At 38.1% G+C, this 23,537-nt stretch overlaps 1 protein-coding gene across 1 annotated transcript; it reads left to right on the top strand.

The window, feature by feature from the left end:
- The first annotated feature begins 25 nt into the window (after positions 1–25).
- tgs1 (trimethylguanosine synthase 1) lies at positions 26–23,135 on the top strand. Its single transcript, XM_065276395.2, has 13 exons — positions 26–339; positions 865–929; positions 1,358–1,518; positions 1,848–2,490; positions 5,339–5,477; positions 5,556–5,642; positions 5,733–5,871; positions 9,515–9,848; positions 9,951–10,115; positions 20,881–21,024; positions 21,404–21,620; positions 21,786–21,864; positions 22,861–23,135. Exons 1-13 carry the CDS (start codon positions 230–232, stop codon positions 22,972–22,974), a joined length of 2,397 nt encoding a protein of 798 aa, XP_065132467.1. The 5' UTR covers positions 26–229; the 3' UTR covers positions 22,975–23,135.
- The last annotated feature ends 402 nt before the right edge of the window (positions 23,136–23,537 follow it).

Genomic DNA, 23,537 nt, shown 5'->3' with positions numbered 1-23,537 from the left:
AACCTGACAGGATAGTTCCAAAACACTAAGGGGGAAATCCTCAGCAAAACAGCGAGGTTGAAACGCGTGAGGACGTAGATGATAGATGATATATTACTTTTACTCCTGCTAGTTTTAATCAGTTAGTATTTGTATTTATCGCATTGCTACGTTGTTTTTATTTATATCATCTGAGAAAGATAATGAAGTAGATTTCCAGGAAGGTCCCTGATTGAAGTGTCAAATCATCATGATTGGCTATGGAGAGCTTAATGTTGTCCCACTAGCTGATATCATCTTCTACCAGGCGTCAAATGATGAAATGACAATACATTGCTTATGTTCTCGGGCTTACGTGAAGTACGTGGATCAAGATTACGTTTTGATTTATAAAGCAATAATTAATTTGCTAGGATTAGGATGCCTTAAAAGATGTATAGTTTATGCATTCATGCAGTGTTATTATAACTGTTACTGTAAAGTTTTGTTGACGTTTATATTATAATCGTACACCTGACGCAGTGTTGACGTAAAACCCGTACAGGTGTTTTCCCACGTGAATATTTCCTAATATTTAAGTATTTACTATAATAAACTGCAGCAAATTGTAGTAAACTGTAATATATTATAGTAATTACTGTACTTTGTTAATAAATTTTATTTTTATGTAATATACTGTATACTATACTAAACAATATTGAATTGAAAAAACTATAGTAAATACTGCAATATACTTTGTAGGACGAGGTTAAAACACTGTAGTTTCTAGGAATTTTACTACAGTTGACTGTAGTATATTATATTACAGTATGTTTTCATGTGGGATGGGATGTTGTCTGTTTATAATTGTAAATAATGTACACATACTCTTCTTCTTATCCACAGTGATCGAGAATTGTATCGGTCAGATTTTAAAGCCATTCTAAGTCAGACTGACAATGAATTGCAAGGTACAGTTTACTTTTTTTAAATAAGTATTTATGAACAGGATGATTGGTTTATTTTGGTATATGTATTTCTTATTTTGCATTAAAGGCGGGGTGCATGATCTCTGAAGGCAATGTTGACATTTGAAATCACCTAAACAAGCACACCCCTACCCTAATAGAATCTGGACCCTCTTTTGATAGACCCACCCCACACATACTCAACCCAGGCAATGATGTCGGTTAGTACTAGACACACCCCTTACTGCTGACTGGCTACAAGTGTGTTTTTTGGTAGTCGGCCCGACTCGCTTTTTCCAAAGTGTCTTTTAGAAATCATGCACCCAACCTTTAAATACAGGTTGTGCTATTCAATTCACAGATTTACCATATAATACCCAGATACCCACATTATATGCAGCGTTTGTTAAGATCTTTCCTGTTTCTTGTAGATGTTGAAGCTCATGATGAGGAAGAGCTTTTGGAAGATTGCAACGGGTCTGAGGATGATGATGAAGAAGAGGAGGAGGCAGCTGTGGATGAAGAGACCATGCTTATGGCCAGTATGGGTCTTCCCGTAGAGTTTGCGAGCTCATCACAACAGAAAAATGCTGTATGTCATTTGACATTTTCTACCTTTCACATACTGTGTAGTCTAGGTTACATTTAATTATAAGGCTATGGAATTCCTAAAGGGTGCATTGAAGGTGCTGTCCCTGTCTGTTTACAAGCCCCTTTTTTACTATTTTAAGTAGTGGTCGGTCAAGGTTTTTTTAAAGGCTGATGTACACATACCGATATTGAGAAAGTTCTGAGTCTGACAAAATTTCCAAATACCGACAGATATTTTTGCCACTACAATATAATGCAATCACTTATTTAAAGTAATTTGAAGCATGCTTATAAAAGTCAAAATTAATTATTGTTTGTTGTACTGTTAAGGGCCAAGTCTTCATAAAACAGAAAAACAAAAGAAGCACTGAGCATATAAAATCCTTCGCAGATTATCCCGTCACACATGAGGAGGACACTATGCAAGAACAGCAGTGTGTTGTGAGTAATGTTACTGAGCTCCACACTGAACAGACATCTTCAGTATCAGAAGAGTCCTGGGTGAGGTATTGGGACCAGCAGGGGGAGAGTCTGCTGTGTCAGAGCTGGCTGGAGAAACATCCAGAGACCTCCAACACTTCAGCAAAAGACTGCACCCACTCAGAGGATGACTGGGATGAACACTGCCGCCAAACATATCTCTACTACTGGGAACAGTTTCACTACTGGGCTGCTCAGGGTTGGATGGTGGATGACTCTTACAGCACAACTGCTGTTTCTGAGGAGGATCAGGGTGGTCGAGAAGAAACAGAGGGATCATATCAGACAGGCTCCTTGCGAGATAAAGGAGAGGAACAAAATGCTGGCAACGTCACAGACCTTATAAGCAGTCTGAGCCTGTTCACAGAGGATGTTGCAACCGCTGAGGATGATGGTGACCAGAGGTCTTTGGCCTGTAACTGTTCTGATGAGCCCTGTGATGGAGGAAACCGCAAAAGATCATCGTCTCATAAAGCCTGCACCACTACTGCTGGTTAGTGCATGTGTTTTAACATTTAAAATCACTTTGTGTATTTGCTGTGGGTACTGTGGTGTGTCAGCAGCGATGCTGAGCCCAGATACGTCAACACCTTTCTGCTACATTACCTACTTTCGGTGTACTGAATGTAGTGCAGCTACAAAGTTGGAACCATGTTGTTTAAAAAAAGAAACTTTTTTTAATTACTTACAAAAACCTACAAATAAGTGGCACACATAAAATTGTCAATATATTTTAAGGTACCCTGTAAAAATAATCCTTCTTGCACTTAAATTTTTAAGTTTAATCAACTTAAATCTACAATTCATTTTTACTTAGTAAGGAGTTGCTATAAATTATAAAAAATAAAGTTGAATTAGCTTAAGTTATTTTACACTGTCAAAATGTTAAAGTTGGATCAACTTAAAAATGTACTTCAATTGGTATCACTTAAATTTTTTTCAACTTAAAATGTCACCTTTTATAATTTAATATTTTTATTTGATAAAACTTTTCACTTTAAGAGTGTAACTTTAAATTTACACAGAAATGTAAATTGATTGCAATTCCTCAAAGCCAAGAAAATTTGATTAAACTTTAAAAAATAAGTGCAACAAGTGTACACTGTAAAAACATTTTGGGGGGCTTACATTTTTAAAGGTGCAGTGTGTGAATTTTAGCGGCATCTAGTGGTGAGGTTGCAAATTGCAACCAACCACTCGGTCCACAAGCTACAGTAGCTGCCACAGGAGAAACATGTCTTCATTGGAGACAACTTAGGGTGTTTTCACACCTACACTGTTTAGGTCGGCCCAAATGACATGTCGGTCCGAGTACGGTTCGTTTGGGTCAGTGTGAACACAACAGCCGCACTCTGGTGCACACTAAACGGCCGCTCCGAGACCACTCTAAACAGGTGGTCACGGAGCGGCTGCCGCCGAACTCTGGTGCGACCCATCTGTGGTGTGAACGCTGCTCGACCTCGGGCCGAACCAAATACAGGAAGTTCTCCACATGTTTGATCCATGGGCTCCCGTCGTGACGCCAGCCGGGTGTTATATTGTGGGTGAACAACAAACAAGGCAATCTTGGTCCGTTGCAGAGATTCACTGTCTCCTGGACGTTTGAGCTGATGATTTTATAAATGCACAGCACAGCTCTCCTCCACACTCAAAAATAATGCTGGCTCCGTGAGAAGGGCTTTTAATAGAACAGTTGCGCAATTTCGAGTTAAAGCAAAGAAACTTCGCAAAGACGTGCATCGTTTATCTCCATATCTTGCTAGCCTCGCTCTTCCTGTCAGGCTGGTTGTCGTGGAAACATGGGGGGTGGTCATGAGATGTTAAGAGCTGTCAGAGACCAATAACAGCGTTGACCATTGTCACATGGTGTACAGTACGGCGTTTCGAGTACTGTTAAAACAACATATGTATGTGAACACGGACCGCACTAACTGAAAATGATACAATGCATCGGACTGCACCACGGTGCGCACCAACACATGTGAAAACACCCTTAGTAAAAAAGTTTGTAAGGGCTTCTGTAGAAACATGGCGGCACAAAATGGCGACTTAGATTGTAAGGTGACCCTTAATGTATGTAGATAAAATGTCTCATTCTAAGGTAATAAAAACATTTGGTTCATGATGACAGTTCTTTGTACACCACTGATAATATAGTTATCTATATTATTTTGCATTTCTGTCAACAGATCCTTGTAAAAGTTACACACTGCATCTTTAAGGTAAAATATAGTCATTAAAAGTAGTAAGTTGAAAATGACTGCCAATTGAAAGCCAATTTGACTAAACTTAGTACAAAAATTTTAAGGGGCGTGCACACCAAAGCGTTTAAACGCGGCTGAAAATGGCAGGCGGACGCTGACTATCGCCACTTGCCAGCTTTTTTCGGCTAAGAGCATTGTTTATTAGTCGTTGACTGATGTGTCGGTTGGTTGTTGTGATGTTTGTCCCGCCCCCCCCTCCACTGTGATTGGATGGCCGAGTGAGAAGTGACATCAAAAAGCTGAGCTTTTCACCCGAAGTTGAACATTTTTCAACTCTTGCCGCTCATTGCAAACTGGACAAAATGGACAAAACCCGCCAGCTCCTGGCTTTTTTGAAAAGCACCATGCTTCCATTGAAAACATACGCCGGGCGCCGACATAAATGCTGTGGTGTGCATGCTACTTTACAGTGTACTTTACTCTTCTTTAGTTTGGGCTAACAGTGACAACAAAAAAGCTACTAAGACAAAGTTAACTAACAGTGAGCTCACAGAGTGCTCACTCTCGAATTTACCCAAAAGTCATTGGTTAAGCTAACTTCCTGTCAGACCACAAACAGATTGAGATTCCATTTGGTGGTACAAAGGTCTAAAGAACCTCATCGTCATGTGATCAGGATGTCATTACCCTAATATTGGTATCAGTGACAATAAGACAGAATTCTGTCATTAATATGGCAACACCCCAGTTTTCATGCCATGTTTAAAAGTAGATCATATTCCCACAAGTTTTCCTCCAGCATAAGCTTGGCTCTGCTTGAATGTTTAATCGTTATATCAAAAGATGTCAGCCATTGAATAAAAGGAGCATGTGACTTCAACCTATGCATTTTTAATGCCAACACATGTACAAAGAAAGGGAGCACGGGTGAGTTCATGACAACCGGCACTCATTCGCTCTTAAAATGGAACTTGTCATCCTTATTGTTGAGCCATGACTAATGCTATCCAGCATGGCACTCTTGATAGTACTGTTCTAAAACCATATCTATAAGGCAATATAAGATCCAGATACATTGTATCATTATGATAATGTAGGAAATATTCATAGTAAACTGAAATAAGTGTGGTTTTTCAGACGGCAACATGCAGCAGACCTCTGCTCCGTTAAATAATCGGAGCGGACCGCTCGCAAGGAGCAGATGTAACAATGAAGATCAGAGAGATGATGATGATGATGAACCTCCAGAGAGCAGGCAGGCTAAAATAAAAAGAGGGTAAGCCTCACTGTATTAGGTATTCATTAATTTAAGTATGTGGTTTAGTGTGTAATTCAATGGCCGACCTGCTCACAGTCATGAACTGGATGCAGAGGAGCTCACGGAGATGCCGGTTCAGAAGGCATGGGATACTCTCGGCCTTAGACGCGGACCGAAGCCCAAGTAAGAAACACAGACATTATAGAAAAGTATTGTAGTTTTGAGAACAGTCAAGGCCTTCATTAACGTCTAAATGCGTTTTTTCCATGGCAGGTTTGACAGCGTTGTGAAGCTGAAAACAGACCACGGTGCGTACAAAAAACAAGCAGCATGCAAGATCAACAAGCACATATTTTTTACTGATGATGGACCACAAACCAAACAGCCAAAAACCAGCAAAACCCTCCAGAAAGTAAGTCGTTATTGTATACAATGAAAACTGTTAGAGATCAGGTACAGGCATATTCCAATTTGGGAAAAAAAGCATGATAAAGCGTGCTCCATACAACACGTGTGCTATAAATTGCCATACTGTGTACAGTAAGTGTTGATGCCACAGTTATTATTTCTGGAAACAGGTGTCCACAAAGCAATAAACTACACAATAGTTAAGGAGCATACGTTACAAGGAGGAGCTAAATCTAAGATACTTTAAATTACTAAATGTATTTGTTTGCGCTTTCTTGAGGGTTAACTAATACATGGATTTTGGAGGATTACATGTAAGATGCGTCGCCTTACTACGAATCAGTGAAGCACAGGATAAACTGTTTGGGATGTGTGTGTGTATTAAGAGAGTGGGCATAGAGCCAGGAGAAGCATTGAGTCTGACACTTCAGCTCTTTATGCAGTCTGCACAGAGCTTCTTCATCTAACCCCCATCACAGCACCTGCTTACTGCATGCTGTCAGTTTCCATCAAACAGACAGAGGCGCTTTAACCTCCAGTCTCACCCCTGACATGAACGCACACGTCCCCAGCTGTCAAACACACACAGGACAAGTTCAAAGGTTCGGTCCTTACTACCATTTTTAATATTTAAAAAGGATAGCAGTCCTCAATAATAAGGTCTTTTTTCTGCTTGCCTTCTGCCCCCCCACCATAAAAATGTAAGCATTTTATTGTAAACCATATTACAATAATACAGTAATATGCTAGAAACTTCCATGCTTTGGCAGCGTAAAGGGATAGTTCACCCGAAAATGAAAACGTCATCATCATCTACTCATCCTCATGTTGTTCTAAACCTCTGAGTTTTTTATTCTGTTCAACACTAAAGAAGATATTTTGATAAATGATGGTAAGCACACAGTTGACGGTACCCACTGACTTCCATAGTATTTGTTTTTCCTACTATGGCCTTGTACACACTGCAACTAAATTTGGTTGTCAATTCACCTTTTAATGCTTGATCTTGTGCTGTACACACACAGTTGAGTAATTTACAGTAGTGACAACCAGTTTTGGGGAAAGTTACTTTTAAAAGTAATGCATTACAATATTAAGTTACTCCCAAAAAAAGTAACTAATTGCATTACTTAGTTACTTTCATGGAAAGTAATGCTTACGTTACTTTTAAGCTACTTTTTCTTACTTTGCAGGTGTTTTTTATGACTGAGAAGTTCTGCGTTCAGAAAGTGCATATTTCCATTGCAAAAATGTCAATTTTTTACAGAAATTCTGCATGGTGTGTACAGAACCCAACTAGTTATTTAAAGGTGGGGTGCACGATTTTTAAAAAACACTTTGGAAAAGGGAGTAGGGCAGAGTACCAAAACACACTTGTAGCCAATCAGAAGTAAGGGGCGTGTCTACTAACCAACATCGTTGCCTGGGTTGCGCATGTGTGGGGCGGGTCTATCAAAAGATTATCAAAAGATATCCAGATTCTATTGGGGTAGGGGCGTGTTTGTTTAGGTGATTTCAAATATCAACATTGGCTTTCAGAGACCATGCACCCACCTTTAAAGTATTTAAATGTGCATCACATGTTTAACATGTACATGACAAGTTTCTCTTCTGAAAAATAAATGCCTAGAAGGGCAAAATCACAGAGGTACGTCATTGGTTAAGCTAACTTCCTTGAGATTCCATTTGGTGGTACAAAGGTCTAAAGAACCTCATCGTCATGTGATCAGGATGTCATCACCCTAATGTTGGCATCAGTGACAATAAGCCAGAATTCTGTTCATTAATATGGCAACGCCCCAGTGTTCATGACATCTTTAAAAGTAGATTATATTCCCACAAGTTTTCCTCCAGCATAAGCTTGGCTCTGCTTGAATGTTTATTTTGTTATATTAAAAGATGTCAGCCATTGAAGCCATTTACAAAATATTGGAACTGGCACATTTCCTTTAAAGGGGATAGAGAATGAAAAACCATTTTTACCTTGTCTTTGTTGAATAATGGTAGTCTACCCGCATTCACGAACATACAAAAAGTGCTAGACATGCTAAACATCTCAGTCTCATAGAAATTCCTCTTTTAGAAATGTCAGCCAGAAAACGGCCCAATCTGAAAAACTGATGCTTATGACATCACAGGCATCTCACTGCCCCTCCACTTTAAAATAATTGGCTACATTGTTTGAGTGGCAGCAAAGTCAGCCAATCAGTAATGAGATTGCAAGTAGGGGGAGCCAAATAGGTGCAAAACCACTTGTTTAAAATCCCCCACCCTAATAGAGCTATCTGAGAGAGGTTTTTAGGAAGCTTCTAAGGCATTACAGACCCAAACAACATTTTTTTGTCTACATGTCACATCATAGAACAAGGATAAATACCCCGTTCAATCATTCTATGTCACCTTTAATATAATCAAAAGCATAAACAGTTGAGCGCCACAGTGGTATGTAAGCCCAAAAAAGATGTGGACATGGCGACACTGCAAGACAGCGCTCGGTGAAACACCTTCTCAAATGTGTACAAAACACAACACCAAGATTGAGGTGCATTAAAATTGCAGAACATAAGGCTGTAATATTATTTTGGTTAACGCAGTGAATATTAACCACTGTCAGTCATCACATTTTCGGGCTTGAACATTATGGGGAATCACTCACACATTTGCGGTTGTAACTTTGAGTTGTGTACAGGGCCTATGAAAGTCAATTGTACTGTCAGCTGTGCGTTTACCATCACTTATCAAAATATAATATTTTGTGTTTAACAGAAGAAAGAAATTCATTCAGGTTTAGAACAACATGAGGATGAGTAAATGTGACAGATTTTTCATTTTTGGGTGAACTATCCCTTAAATTAACAGAATTCCCTATAAAAATGTTGAGTACATCATGACCAAATGCTTCAAGTCATAGTTTTAGTTATGGACACTTTTTCAAGGTGGATTTTTGAGTGTTAGAAACAGCCAGATAAGGATTCATATAGCTAGCGAAGAGACAAGACCAATTTACTGCAGTGCTTTGGAATTGATCTCTCTGTTGCACAAATTGATTTGTGGAGGACAAAAACTTTACTGCAACAGACATTATAGCCAGTACCCTTTTCAAGCTGCCATGGTTTCCTTTTTTTTTTTTTACCTTGTTTTCTGTTATTTTTCTGCTATTAGCGGTGCTTTATAAAGCAATCATCACCTTATTGATACTGCTTATGCTTAGGCTTTCAAAAATACCTTAAATAGCTCCAAGTATTAAACTGCAGTTCATAACTTATCATGCACTACTTATTACTCTTGACACAAAGGCTTGTTATGGAGAGGTGTGCATTTATATTTACAAGAACAAATTGGGTGTAAGATTTATTATTTATACCTGGCAAATGATGAAACAGGTTAGAAATCCTATGTTTGTACATTAAAGGAGGGAACTGAGGCATATTTTAGGAACAGATTGCAATACTGTGCTCAGTGATGATTACCCATTAGCAACATTTTAAAAATGGTTAGTAACCTTATAGCAACACCCTGGAAACAGTCGTAGTGGCAGTATCATACTAAATGTGTGTTGCAAGAGTAGACTGGTAGACAGTGTCTGACTCTAATATTTGCATCTGTATTGTCAATAACCCAAAGTACTTTCACTTATATCCTATCAGGTCCAGACTTTCCTTCTGCAAGTTCAGACTGATTCTAATTCTAATGAGGTAACTCCCATCCCTATGCCGGATGCTTTGACCGAGCCATGTCAAAGAACAGATGATGGTGAGTTGTCTGCACATAATGATGAGATTAATGAGGTGGAGGGTGAGAAGACACCTGAGCTCAGCCGAAGATGTGAAGAAAGTGAAGAACATCAGCAAAGCATTCAGACAGAATTGACACCAGAACCAGAAGAAAGGCGAGAGAAGAGCCCAGATCCCAGAGGAGAACTGCAGCCCTTGGATGTACCTGACTTCCTGCTCCCCGATCCTCCTGAAGACACAAAGGGAGGTCAGAGTTCAGCTCTCTGCATTTACAAATGAGATAAGTAAGACTTCGCATTGAGTGTATGTTGATTCAATTTAACACAATCATGCCCCTTTTCTTTCTTAGCTGGGAACGTGCACGCTTCAAAAAAGAAAAAGAGAAAAAACAAGAAAAGAAGAAAAGATGTTGAGATGCCACCTGAGATTGCAGCAGAACCTGAGTTGGCCAAATACTGGGCCCAGCGGTACCGCCTGTTTTCTAGGTTCGATGAAGGAATCAAACTTGACCATGGTGAGTCAGCAACCATCTTTATTTATTTTTTGCTGGCTGTTAGATGTTTTTTATTTTTTTGATGCCATCTTTATTAATGTGTGCATCATCTCACAGAAATGATGCATTATAAATAACCAGCCTGATAATTAAAACTTTTTTTCTTAACGGTCACATAACACATAGCGTTTCTGTTAATCTCATGTTAATCTTGAGTACCTACAGAATAGAATTGTATTCTTCATATCTCCGAAGAGTCTTTAGTTTTATCAGATTTATAAAAGACAGATCAGCTGAACTGCTACTGGCGGAGTACAAATATCTAAGTAAGAAAGTCTTTTTTTGCTGTGTTAACTGCATGTTTTTAATGCAGCTAAATATATGCTATGATCTGTATTAATACCAGGTATACACCAGCTATATAGTCCCAATTTGGGTGTCAATCTTTAAAAAGTAATTGTAGTATGCCAAAGTCAATTTTAATCATATAAAATAAATTTTTCCAACAAGAAAATTGTGGCCAGTGAAAATGCTGAGTGGCTAGTAAACCACTGGCCACTGTGGCTGGTTGGCAAAAAAGGTAATGTCAAGCCCTGTTTACATTATGGGGGCAGTTTCCAGGACAGGGATTAGTCTAGTCTTAGAATAAAATAAATGTAAGAGCTGTCCAAACTGCAAAGAACTTGCACTGACATATCTTAAAATTAGGGCTGTCAAAATTAACGCGTTAATAACGCATTAACGCAAATTCATTTTAACGCCACTAATTTTATTAACCCGCGATTAACGCAACACGCAATTTCTGTTTGACCCTTGGTCTAGCCCACAGCTGGATGAATTGAGACGCAGCAAGTGACCCGCGCTGTCTAGATGAGTCGGAGGTTTTCATAAAAAATAAGAACATTAAGCTCTCGTTTAGCGATCCAATGCTCTAAATGGTCATTAAACATCTAAAATGATCTTTATCTGTATGTTTCCTAAGAGGTGTACCCTCCCAAATCCATAATCTAAAGCGAAGATGCGTCTTCGTTCACTTTTTGCTTTTGTTTTTAAAGCATGCAGAAATTATAGAAAATAGACTACAGGACTTGCTTGATGTTAAAATAGTTATTAAGAGAGATAAAGTTCGGGACCTGATTGATGTTAAAAGAGTTATTAAGAGTGACAAGACTCAAAAGCGATCTTCCTGACGCTGACGTCTGAAGCGCATGTACACAAACGTCCGAGTGCGTGACCCCCAATATATATAGACATCTACACAAAATTACAGTTTTAAAAAAATCTGTTTTGACAAGAATTCACGCAGGTATGACCTATAATCTGTTATTTTTGAAGTGAATGTTTGGTTAACTGTTGAGGAAAAGTATCTGTTGTGTAACATTATATTAAACCCTTGCATTAGCCTATAGTATCTTAAAGCTGTCTGTCTCCATGTCACAATTAAACAATAAAAGAAAAAACATATATTTAACACATATTGATATTGTTTTTGCTTTGAGTAAACAGGTGTAGTTCTGTCATGTTTTGTCAGATTCCAACCAATCATGCATTGTTTTGAAGTTTTTTAATAGAGAATGTTGAAATATAAATAACTCATTTTTGAAAATTTGCTCACCCGAACTCAATTTGCCAGCACAGGTCACAAAAAATGCAGCAGCAAACAGAAATGGAGAAAGAACAAGGTCTTCTAAAGGAAAAATCATATATAAAACTTTGGCTGATGGTTCTGTTGAAAATATAAACAGGCTGTTGTAAACACACATTTGCATATAGCATATATATTTGTCCAAATCCATGTTGATAAGAGCATTAAAATCTTGAAAAGTGTTCAATTTAGGTAAATTTAGAACAGATAAAAATGTGAGATTAGTTTGCGATTAATCGCGAGTTAACTAATGAAATCATGCGATTAATTTAGATTTATTATTTAAATCTATTGACAGCCCTACTTAAAATACATCAGTGCCCTTTGTTTTGCCTTTAAAGTGCACACAAGTAATGTTTTTAGTAAGGCATGTTTGTTAAAACTAGTTATATTTACTAATGAAACTAAGGTCTAGTCCTGGCTGAAACTAATCTCTGTCCGAGAAACCACCCCTATATGCACTTGCGTGCCGATTGCCAGTTTTACTTACCGCCTGCGACTCAAGACCCGATTGGGACTGCCCTATTTTAACGAAATCCAGCTTTAAACAAACACACTTGCACAACTCCTCTTCTTTCTTGTATAAACAAACTATTTCCATTGTTCCCATAAAGCTGGGTTCATTGGGAAGCTAAATAGGCTTAAATTTCCCTCACAATCAAAAAGAATTTCTTTGGTGAATTTGATTTTGTATGAGCTCTCGGTTGATGTGTGCATGCACTATTCATGTTAAAGTGCCCATATAAGGACTTCAGCTGTACTTCCAGCATTGAAATTGCCCATAAAAGAAATAAAGCAAGATTGTTATGAATCTCTCATATTTTAAAAAAACATCCCAAAACTTGTACGAACCCTGGCAACATGCATTCGACACAGAAATACTCCAACTGCTTTTTTAATACTTTGCCTATGTTTATTTACACATTGAATACATTTACACATTTGGCAGACCAAAGCGACTATTTTGTGCATAATCTATTTTTAATCAGTATGTGTGTTTCCTGAGATTGAGCCCATGACATTTTTGTTGCTAACACAATGCTATACCAATTGAGCTACACGATGATGCCTGTGTTAATGTGTATAAAGCATGTGACTTTGAGATGTATTTGGGAGGTGGTAGCAGCTGAAGAGGTGTATGGAGTCGGTTAGTGGGCTGACAGATGAGCTGGCTCTGTCTGCAGTGTGTGTGCTGACGCCTCCTGCGTCAGACCAGAGAAGGAGGGAGAGAGAAAGAGAGAGCTTGCAGCTTTAACTGTGCTCAAGAGAGCAGTGCTTTCTTTACCCACACTGCACATTACACAAATCGAGCGCTTGGCCTCAGAGGAGGGCAACCTTTAGCTCTGGTGCTTCACCTGTGCTCTGCCCTCTATTGCCCGCTACAAAGAGGACCACTCGGTTCATGGTCACAGTATATTAAACCGAGCATAAACCTGCTTGTGAAATCTCTTTTCTGCGGTCTTATTTTATTTTAGCTGAGCTGAGGAAGTGTAGCTATTTCTTATCTGCCTGACTTATCAGAACTGCTTAAGGGCCATTTTATTTATATTGTAAAGGATAGGGTAATCTAGAATGAATTTGTCAGATATAAACACTTGTTAACCACATGAGCTCATTGTGTCACAGCATGTGCATTGACGACTAGGCCGCAAATCTGACAGAGAGATATTTATAATGGATAATGTTGCTGGAACCTTCAGGTTTATATGGATTTTTGCATATTTTGTCCATTACATGTCATCTTTACCAATAGGGAAACATGATAAGCTTAAACAATGATGTCATTATTAAACATTCAAAGTGAAAAGCTTCTCCAAAAGCTAAATGACATCAGGAGTCAGTCACAAGATTGGAGGTGTTGGTCAAAGTCACCCTGCAGCATAGTCACAGTTTTTGTGAAATGGTTGCCTGATGTGACCCATGCCTCCAACAAAAGACAGCTCAGAACAACCAAGGCTAAGAATTGTTGACTTGCAGAAAGCTGGAAAAGGTTATAAAAGGATCTTTAAAAAGCCTTCGGTTATCTGTCCACAGTTAGGCAAATTGTCTATAAATGGGAAAAGTTCACCAAAGTGAACTTGCCGCTCTGCTTAGAAGTGGGCGTCCTGTGCAAGAACACGGCGCAAACAAAATGTCAAGATCCCATCTCTGGAATATACCAGCATTTCTTTTGACATCTCTGCCATAAATTAAACATCATACAACAACATTATGCATTAGAGGACACCATGGAGGAAGCCACTGATGCTTACAAAAACCTTTTCTGCACATCTGAAGCATCACTTTAAAGTTCCACAATGCTACTGATGAAATATTCTGTGGACAGATGAAAACCAAGCTGATATTGAAACACTTTAGATGTGGAGAGAGAAAGGACAGCACACCCACTTTAGTAACGTATGCCAACTGTAAAATATGGTTGAGAGGCTGTTATGGTTTGGAGCTGCTTGTGCTGCCTTAGGGCTTGGACAGAATGCAATGATTGATGTGTAACTGAATCCCTGAGCATATCGGGACATGTTGGAGGATATTGTAGGACCATCTGTCCACCAATTGAAGTTCAACAGAGGTTAGGCAAAGCAACAGTAGCCAATAACCCAAAGCACATGAGTAAATCAATAACCGCTTCAGCTAAAGAAAATGCACCTCTATGTCCTAACCTTAACCTGAACATCTTAAGGCTAAAAGTAGCTCCTAACTTGCTGATATAGGAGAAACTATTTCACAAAGTGTTTTGGCACTAAAACTTAGTTCATAAATCTATGAAAAGTTAGGGGTGGTCAAGAGGACTCCTAAGTCACTAAGACCAAATCTCAAATATTACTAAAATGACTTTCCTCTTTTTTATGAACAAGTTGGGATAGAAGCAACAACTGTTTTTGTACTGTATTCAGTTTTGTTATTTTATGTTTGCATGTCTTACTATCTTGCATAATTATTCTAGTTTGTTCATTAAAGACGCACACACACTATTCAAACCAAACCGTGCCCCAGCGCGATTGTCCCCCTTCCCTACTCCCCCAGAAGCACGCACTCACACTGTACGGTAACACTTTATTTCGATAGTCCACTTTAGACATATTACTAATTATAAGTAACTTTGCAACTACTTATCAACTACCAATCTTTAGAGTATTAGTAAATGGTCTGCTTAATATCTATTAACACTTTATTGTGATGATATCTCAACAGACATTCAACTGTCTATAAGTATATTTGCAGGTGCATGTCAACTTATTCCACTAACCCTAACATTTTCCCTAAACCTAACCCTTACAGTTTACTAATATTGTAATGACGGTTAGTTGACATATAGTTGCAAGTGAATGAAAGTTAGTTGACATGTAGTTGCAAAGTTATTTATATTTCGCAGAATGTCTAAAGTGGCCTATCAAAATAAAGTGTAACCCACTGTACTTTTAATGATCCGAGCCCGGGAGCGCTTTCGTCATTAGGATGTGATTGTTTTGAAGAAAACAGGAAGTAAAGCACTCTCTTAACACTGGAACCCATTGTAATGTTAAGTTTGTGTTTTTTTTTTTAAGCGGGGTGGTCGCGCAATTGACGTCTCTCCTTTTGAACCGAGTTCTGGCGCGATTTCCGTTCACACTTCGCCAAACAAACAAACAAAACAGGAAAACAACGTTTCATCCTGCCTTCATTTGTTCCCTTTTAATAACCTCTTAAATATGGGTAGGTTTTTTCAAAAATACCAAATTTTGAGCAAAAAGCTGAAATAAGTATTTTTGTAAAGGAATTTTGTTAAGAGATCAGATTCAAATGATTATCGAAACATACACAGAGTTTAAAATTTGTAACATTTGTTAAATTAAATGTTTTTTTAATTGATGAGATAACTCGTCAATTGCGTGGAAAGAGTTAAAGGGACACTCAATAAAAAAATAGGCTTATTTTCCAGCTCTCCTAGAGTTTTGGAATCCATTCATCTGATCTGCGGGTCTGGTAGTACCACTTTTAGCATAGCTTAGCATAATCCATTGAATCTGATTAGACCATTAGCATCGCGCTCAAAAACAGTTTCGATATTTTTTCTATTTAAAACTTGACTCTTCTGTAGTTACATTATGTACTAGGACCGATGGAAAATAAAAAGTTGTGATTTTCTAGGCTAGGAACTATACTCTTAATCTGGAGTAATAGTCAAGGACTTTGCTGCCATACCAGGGTTTACCGCAGCATATTTCCGTTAAGGCGGCCCGCCTAAGCTTGGAAACCCTACCGCCTTAACTAGGTGGTCCAAAAACAAAAAAAATCGCTGCACAAAAGGTCGTCCAGTGCATCTCGGAGAATAGCGCATACGCGCATCACACCGCGAGCGGGGATGTGCGCCACATGGCCGATATGAGAAAGACGTGGTCCGGACCGTCACTGTCTGGACTCTGGAGGATAACTAGCCAGTTGATAAAACATCTCGGAGAATAGCGCAGACGCGCTTCACATCGTGAGCACCACACGGCCGAAATGAGATAAAGACGTTGTCCGTCATGTCTGGATAGCCAGTTGATAAAACGCGTGCCCGTGAGAACTGTAAGTGGACTTATGTTTTGGGTTTATTTAAGCCTGTTATTGTATAAGTCTATAGTTCTTGCACATTTAAAGGAAGTTAGCTGGTGATTTTTGTTGTTTGAGCAACCTGCCAGGGTTTCACGTGCCTGTTGATTAGATATAATTGTTGAGCGCTCTTGCTCACTTTATTCATGTGCATTATTTACATGCTACAGTAGTTACACTCCTTTAAGATAATGTAATTAATAGTGGGAAATAATCTGTTTTACCATTTTTGCGCCATCTATCATCGTTCGCCAGATGTTCTACAGCATCTGCTTCAGTTTGTGTTTATTAACCCTATAGTTTTACTTCATCACGCAGCTATTCCCATTAGAAGTAAAAACATTTAATTCATTAATAATCTAGTATGTGTTAGTACATTTTCTGTCATAGTTTCTTCAAAATTAAGTTTTATTTGAGTGTTTTAAAAAACAATATTTTATTTATTTATTTTATTAAATTATTTTAATTTTCATCAAGACGCATACGCCTGCCCCGCCCCTTTGATTGCAACGCCCTCGGCCCCGCCCAACCCTACCTTAACTAACTAATTTTCTGCGGGAAACCATGCATACCATGGGTGCGGCAGGTGCAATGATATTACGCAGTGCCTGAAAATAGTCCCATTGGTAAATTGCAATAGCTGGAGACTATTTTCAGGCACTGCGTAATATGATTGCTATTAGGAGCACGTACTACCTACTACACCCATGGTACGGCAGCAAAGTCCTTGATTATTACGCTGACTTTAGCATACTTTTTTTTAAATAACACACTTCTTGGAAACACACTATCAAGGCTCAAGGCGATTAAAAAAGATGCATATTGTGATTGTCTGTTGTAGTTAATTATTTAAACCTAGAACCCTCCCACAAAAAAGAAGCATGATTTTCTCAGAGGTCCCCATGAAAAATTAATTCCATGCGAATAGGGCTATAGTGGTGCTTGGCTACACAAAGGTCACTCCTACTGTATGCTAGGAAATTGGGAGGGTCCTAGGTTTTAAAAATGTTCCTTCTGTGTATTTAATCCCTTCAGAATCAGACATGTCTGTGTTTTTCTTTCACAACCTCCTTAAAAATTCCATAGCAATTTACCTACTGTTTGTAAACCTGTCGGAATGCGAATGTCTGTGTTTGCCAGCAATATTTTTTGAAAATTCTTTTCATGTTTATGGCAATGTGATCTGCCATAAGGTCTTACTAATGCGCGTATATTGTACTTCCTGCATTCCATTCATTCAGACATGGATGTTTTATTTATTCGGCAGAATTAAAAAAAATTATAAAGCTGAGCCAAATATCGTACACTGTAAGGACTTATATTTGTTCATTTCGGAATGGCAATGTCAATTCATAAAAAGAATAAATTAATCATGATTTTATTATAAGCAGCCAGTTATATAAAACACGTAGGCTACTTTAGTAGGATTTGTATGTTATTTTGATCAAAAATAAATTCATAAATTACATTTTCTTTATTCATTTTAAATTTAAAGCAAAATTTCAAACTTCATCATATCCAGAGCATGTGGTCTTCTGCAACTCCAGAACACACCAAACAGATACTCCCATCTCTGGAATAGCCTGTCAATTTTAGTCCTCTCTAAAATCAAAGACGTCGTGGGGGACACATTAAAACTCAAACGTCGTTTGGAAAACTAATCCCGTCCGAATATTGCTTATGTGTAAATTTGAATAGTTCTAATTTTAGGAATAACTAAATTTGACATCAACTGATCATTTGATCTTTGGTACCATGAAAGGTCCTGTTTCTTGGGATTACCAAATCTCTCCTTGTGGATGGCAGATTTCTATCTGAATCCTCCAAAGTACCATGACTAATATGTGTTTATATGCCTCTCTCACTTTTAAATCATAACTCTTTCACTGAGCATCTAGAATTCTCTTTGAAACTGAGATCAGAGCCTCACATCTATTCACTTATTCATGTCAACAGAGCCAGTAGCCCATAGCCACAGTGAGTCTCTTTTCCTTCAGAGCTGTGTGATTAAACAGAGGAGAGAGAGAGAGAGAGAGCGAGAGAGAGAGAGAGAGGGAGCACAGGCTGAATCATCTATCTATCCTCTATACCCCAACCCTTGAGATTGAGCTAGGTGGGGGTCGAGTGCTTCACGGGAGAAGTTTACCACAGGGCTATATAATTGTAGAAACACTCGCTTTTACTACAGCCCGCTGAGAGGAGCCAAACGACACACAGGAGAATAATTTAAGGATTATGTGAGGCATGAGGCAGACTTGTGAACGGTTTCAGTTATTCTTTAGTGATTTTATTATAATTTCACCCCACTAACAGACTCTGACACACATTAGCAGTTGATAGAGATTTTTATAAAGTCAACATGAAGCATGCAACCTGTTTTTTTTGTGTGTGTGTGTGGGTGTATAACAAGATATTTATCAGTGAAGCAAGACATTCATTGAGAAAATATTGTTGGGGCGGGACTTAATGCAATCCATTGAGAATTGGATTTGTGAAAAGTGATTGTTTCATACCAGAATAAATGAGTTTAAAGGGACACTCCACTTTTTTTTTTAAATATGCTCATTTTGCAGCTCCCCTAGAGTTAAACATTTGATTTTTACTGTTTTGGAATCTATTCAGCTGATCTCTGGGTCTGGCGCTACCACTTTAGCATAGTTTAGCATAATCCATTGAATCTGATTAGACCATTAGCATCACGCTCAAAAATGACCAAAGAGTTTTTATATTTGTCTTCTTTAAAACTTGAATCTTCTGTAGTTATCCTGTACTTAGACAGAGGTAGACACCATTACCTAACTTCCTAATTACAGATTTACTGTCTTTCTTTAGTTACCCTTCTCTTTATCTCTTTCTCTATTTACCTTCCTCTTAATCTAAAAAAAAAAACTACTAACATACCCTTGGCTATGTATATTGTGTTGGACTTGATGAGACTATTTCAAGTGCGCTTATGTATTGCTGTTCTTATGTTGCCATAATTGCTTCTATTGTTACCTCACTTGTAAGTCGCTTTGGACAAAAGCATCTGCTAAATGACAAAATGTAAAATGTAAATGTAGGTGCAGGAGGCGCAATAATATTACACAGTGCCCGAAAATAGTACTGCAAGTTACCAAGGGGACTATTTTTGGGCAAATGCGTAATATCACTTAGCCTGCTGCACCCATGTTACAGCAGCAAAGTCCTTGATTATTATGCCAGAATGAGAGTATAGTTCCTAGCCATATTTTCCTAGAAAATCGCAACTTTTAATTTTCTGTCGGTCTTACTACACGATGTAACTACAGAAGATCGACGAAAACGCATGTTAATGCCAAGTGTAAACAGCCCCTAGGGGAGCTGGAAAATGAGCCTATTTTCAGAAAACGTGGAGTGCCCCTTTAAAGGTTGATTGCCCTGCTGTGTTCAATGGCTATTTTTGTTAGGTGACGGTTGATTCTGAGAAAGTTGTAACATTTGGTAATAGATTATTAAAAATATATTTTCTATGCTGGTGATGTGAAATGTACATATTAAACTTTGGTTAGCCACACCACTAAAAGATATCTAACACATTGTTGCTGGAACCAGAGTGTAAACCATTTGGGTTACATGGTTTTTTTTTTTTGCATAATTAGCCGAATTGTTTGATCTAAACTTAAACAAGGCTACAACAATAGGGAAACACAAGTCCGCATATAATAACACAAAAAAATGAAACATGATGAAATGTTACGCACCAGAGAATACTACACTGTTATTCACAGATAAAGGCACAAAAATAACCAATTAGCCAAAATACATCATCAACAAACATATAAGAGGTGAGGGATGTGCAAAGCTCAAATGAAGCAAAAGGCAGTAATGTATTGGAAATGTGAGTTACAGGCATTGGTGTGGCCAAAGTCCAGAACTCGCACAGTAAACAGGAAACATTAAAAGTTGTTGCTCCACACCAGTAGTTGTTACTTTAGCAGGTGTTTTATTCTCAGCGGAGAGAAAAAGACGAGAGGCGGAAAAACAGAGATGCGATGCAGATGGTGTTGCTCTCCACAGAATCAGAAGAGGACATGGTCTGTTAAACACCACTTTCATACAGCTCTTCCTCTGCCTAAGCTTTCTCTTTCACACGTACACCATAATAATGCACATTAAAACGCTATAGGACATTTCTTTAAAAAAAAAATGTATTCATTTTGTTTCAAAGATGTCTTCCCATGTTTTGTCTCGTAAATTTTCCTTAAATTGCTTAATATGTTTATGGCATCATCACAGTATATAGTGGTAGATAGCCTCTGGTATTTTTATATCTCATAGATATTTGAGGTAGGTCATCTGTTGGTTTCTTTTAATATCGAGCAAAACTGCTATATATTTAGAGGTGGGGTTTTAAACATGTGCCTTGCCTTTAAAAAAACAAAAGTGGTAGACTCCCTCTAGTGGTGAAAGCTTGCAATTAATAGAGTATTTGCCATCAAAATGCACTTCTTAGTTACTACATAAGTCATATCGAAATAATTGGTCCCAATGCAGGAAAGGGAAAATGTTATTCGGAGATGTCTAATTGTACGGGTCATCTGTCCACAGAGGGCTGGTTCTCAGTGACCCCTGAGAAGATCGCCGAGCACATCGCTCTGAGGGTCCAGGACAGCTTTAACACTGAGCTCATTATTGATGCCTTCTGTGGCGTAGGTGGAAATGCCATTCAGTTTGCCCTCACTGGAAAAAGAGGTGAGCTTTAATTTCATGCTGTCCTGAAACAATCCATCTTCCATATACATTCGTAGCGTTTGTTTTCTTGATACTGAAGAACCAGTGTTTCTGTCTCTTTAAAAAATGTCATCCTGTCTTATAATCTAATTATTAGGAGATCATGAGCATCAAAGATTGACTTCAATCACTGACATAACCTTAGTCAGTGTAAAATAAAGATATCATGGTTATATTTTCATAGAAGGTTCTTTATATTATGTAGGATGTATGTGTATATGTATGTGATATTATGATACATTTTGGTAATTTTTTTATATATAGTGGATTTGTAAATAGGATGTTTTGTAATTCATTGATAGTAGTAATGTGCACACCTTCATAACTGCATCTCATTCAGTGATTGCCATCGACATTGACCCGGTACGCCTGGCTCTGGCGCAGCACAACGCAGAGGTCTATGGTGTGGGGAACCGAATAGACTTTGTGCAGGGTGACTTCCTGCAACTGGCTCCACGTCTGCGGGGTGACATGGTTTTCCTCAGCCCCCCCTGGGGAGGACCAGAATACCTCAGTGCCGATGTCTTCAACATCAAGACCATGATGAGTCCTGATGGATATCCTTTAAGTTTATCACATTGAGGTTTTTATAGAAACGGGAAGTCCATTAAAAAATGATTTGGCACGATTTCTTTTTCACATCACTTTACTTATTATACTTTCTAGCTTATGTGGACAGAAAGGTTTACACCGCTATTGACAACTTCCTTAACCAACTTCACGTTTGAAATTTTCAGATTGTCAAAAATGATCTCGGACAATATTGTCTATTTTCTCCCTCGAAATGCAGACATGGAACAGGTAATACTTTATGTGCTCACAAAAAAATCTTTTTTCAGTATGGTAGTGTATGGTGGGTTACCATATACTACCATACCGAAGGTTACTCGATTTTATTTACTACTGTATCTAGGCAGTAGAATTTAGTGACCTCAACCCTCATCTGTACCATCACAGATGTATATCAAGACTTTGAATATTTTTATTTGAGAGTGTGTGTTTTAACATAAGGCTGTTTAAGGTAAGGTAAGATACGTACAGTATGCATGCATGTATGTATATAAAGCTGCATGCATGTGTATTTCCCAGGTAACACGTACAGTATAATAAACAATGTATCTTAAATGCACTGTAAGAGGCTTAGCTAAAAAGCCTCTACATGATACATAAATGTATTTCTTGTCTTTGGTACTATATATGTCCATTTGTGTGTAGCATGTGTGTATGGTTTTCTCAGCTCAGCTGCAGCTGTATCATGGTTTTCTGATTTCTCTGAAAGGTTTGTATGGTGTGGTTCGACCTTCTGAAACCACACTGCTTTCCGGAGTGATCTGCTTTTGACTGCAATAAATTTATTTTAATCACGTATCTAACTAATATCTGACTAGTATCTTAAATAAATGAATTCTATTTTAAACTCTTTATTGTATTGTTTGTAATATTTTATAATGTGTGTTGGACTTTTTCATTACATTTAACAATTAAGTAAACTAAATCTAAAGATCGGATATTTTGTTAATAGGTAGATATTATATTGATACCAATATAGATACGAATAGCCACATTGCTTGTGATACACTCTTAATATATATATTAACCACTACAAGTGGTTCACTGCCCCCCCTACGGTTACAAGCCAGTGAATAAGAGCTTTTAACACCTTTTTTTTATATTGCACCCCTACACCTGCTTACCATTTTCTTCTTCCTCTTCTCTCTCTCTCTCTCTCTCTCTCTCTCTCTCTCTCTCTCTCTCTCTCTCTCTCTCTCTCTCTCTCTCTTTCTCTCTCTGTGTTAGATTGCATCTCTTGCTGGTCCGGGTGGAAAGGTGGAAGTGGAGCAGAACTTTCTGAACAACAAACTGAAAACAATCACCGCATACTTTGGCGATTTAATTAAGACCGAAACCTAAATTGCTTTATTTCTTTCTTATTTTAATGAAATTCATTTGTGTACTGTTAAATGTTTTGTATTGCTGGTGATGCTGAATTTTACAGACTAATTTGTACATGATGTTTATTTTAAATAGTTTGATATTTTTTCCTGTATCAATATTTTTCTATTAAAATTTAGCTAAAGCCGTTGCGTGCGTTTGTGTGCGTGCGATTCTTTTGATTCTTCTGAACTCTATACCACACTTCCCATTCCTGAACACTGACAGGCAGTTTCCCAGACAGGGCTTATCCTAGTCCCAGCCTAAAATGCATATTTTCCACCAACATATCTTAACATACAGTATATCAGTGCCATTGTTTTGTCTCAAAATGCACACCAGTATTGTTTTTTAAAACTACTTGTCTTTATATAACTAAGGCCTAGTCCTGAATTAATCTAAACCCTGTCCGGGGAAACTGCCCCTGAAAGTTTTAAAATGACCTAACTAAATGCTTATTAATTAATCTTACCTAATAGTATCTATCACATGATAAAATAGTATTTTCCCAATTAACCATGTTTTGTGGCGTATTGAACCAT

The sequence above is a fragment of the Paramisgurnus dabryanus genome, chromosome 6 (assembly GCF_030506205.2).
Source record: "Paramisgurnus dabryanus chromosome 6, PD_genome_1.1, whole genome shotgun sequence".
NCBI lineage: Eukaryota > Metazoa > Chordata > Actinopteri > Cypriniformes > Cobitidae > Paramisgurnus > Paramisgurnus dabryanus.
The sequence above is the reverse complement of the archived record's forward strand: the minus strand, read 5'-3'. Positions and strand labels throughout refer to the sequence as shown.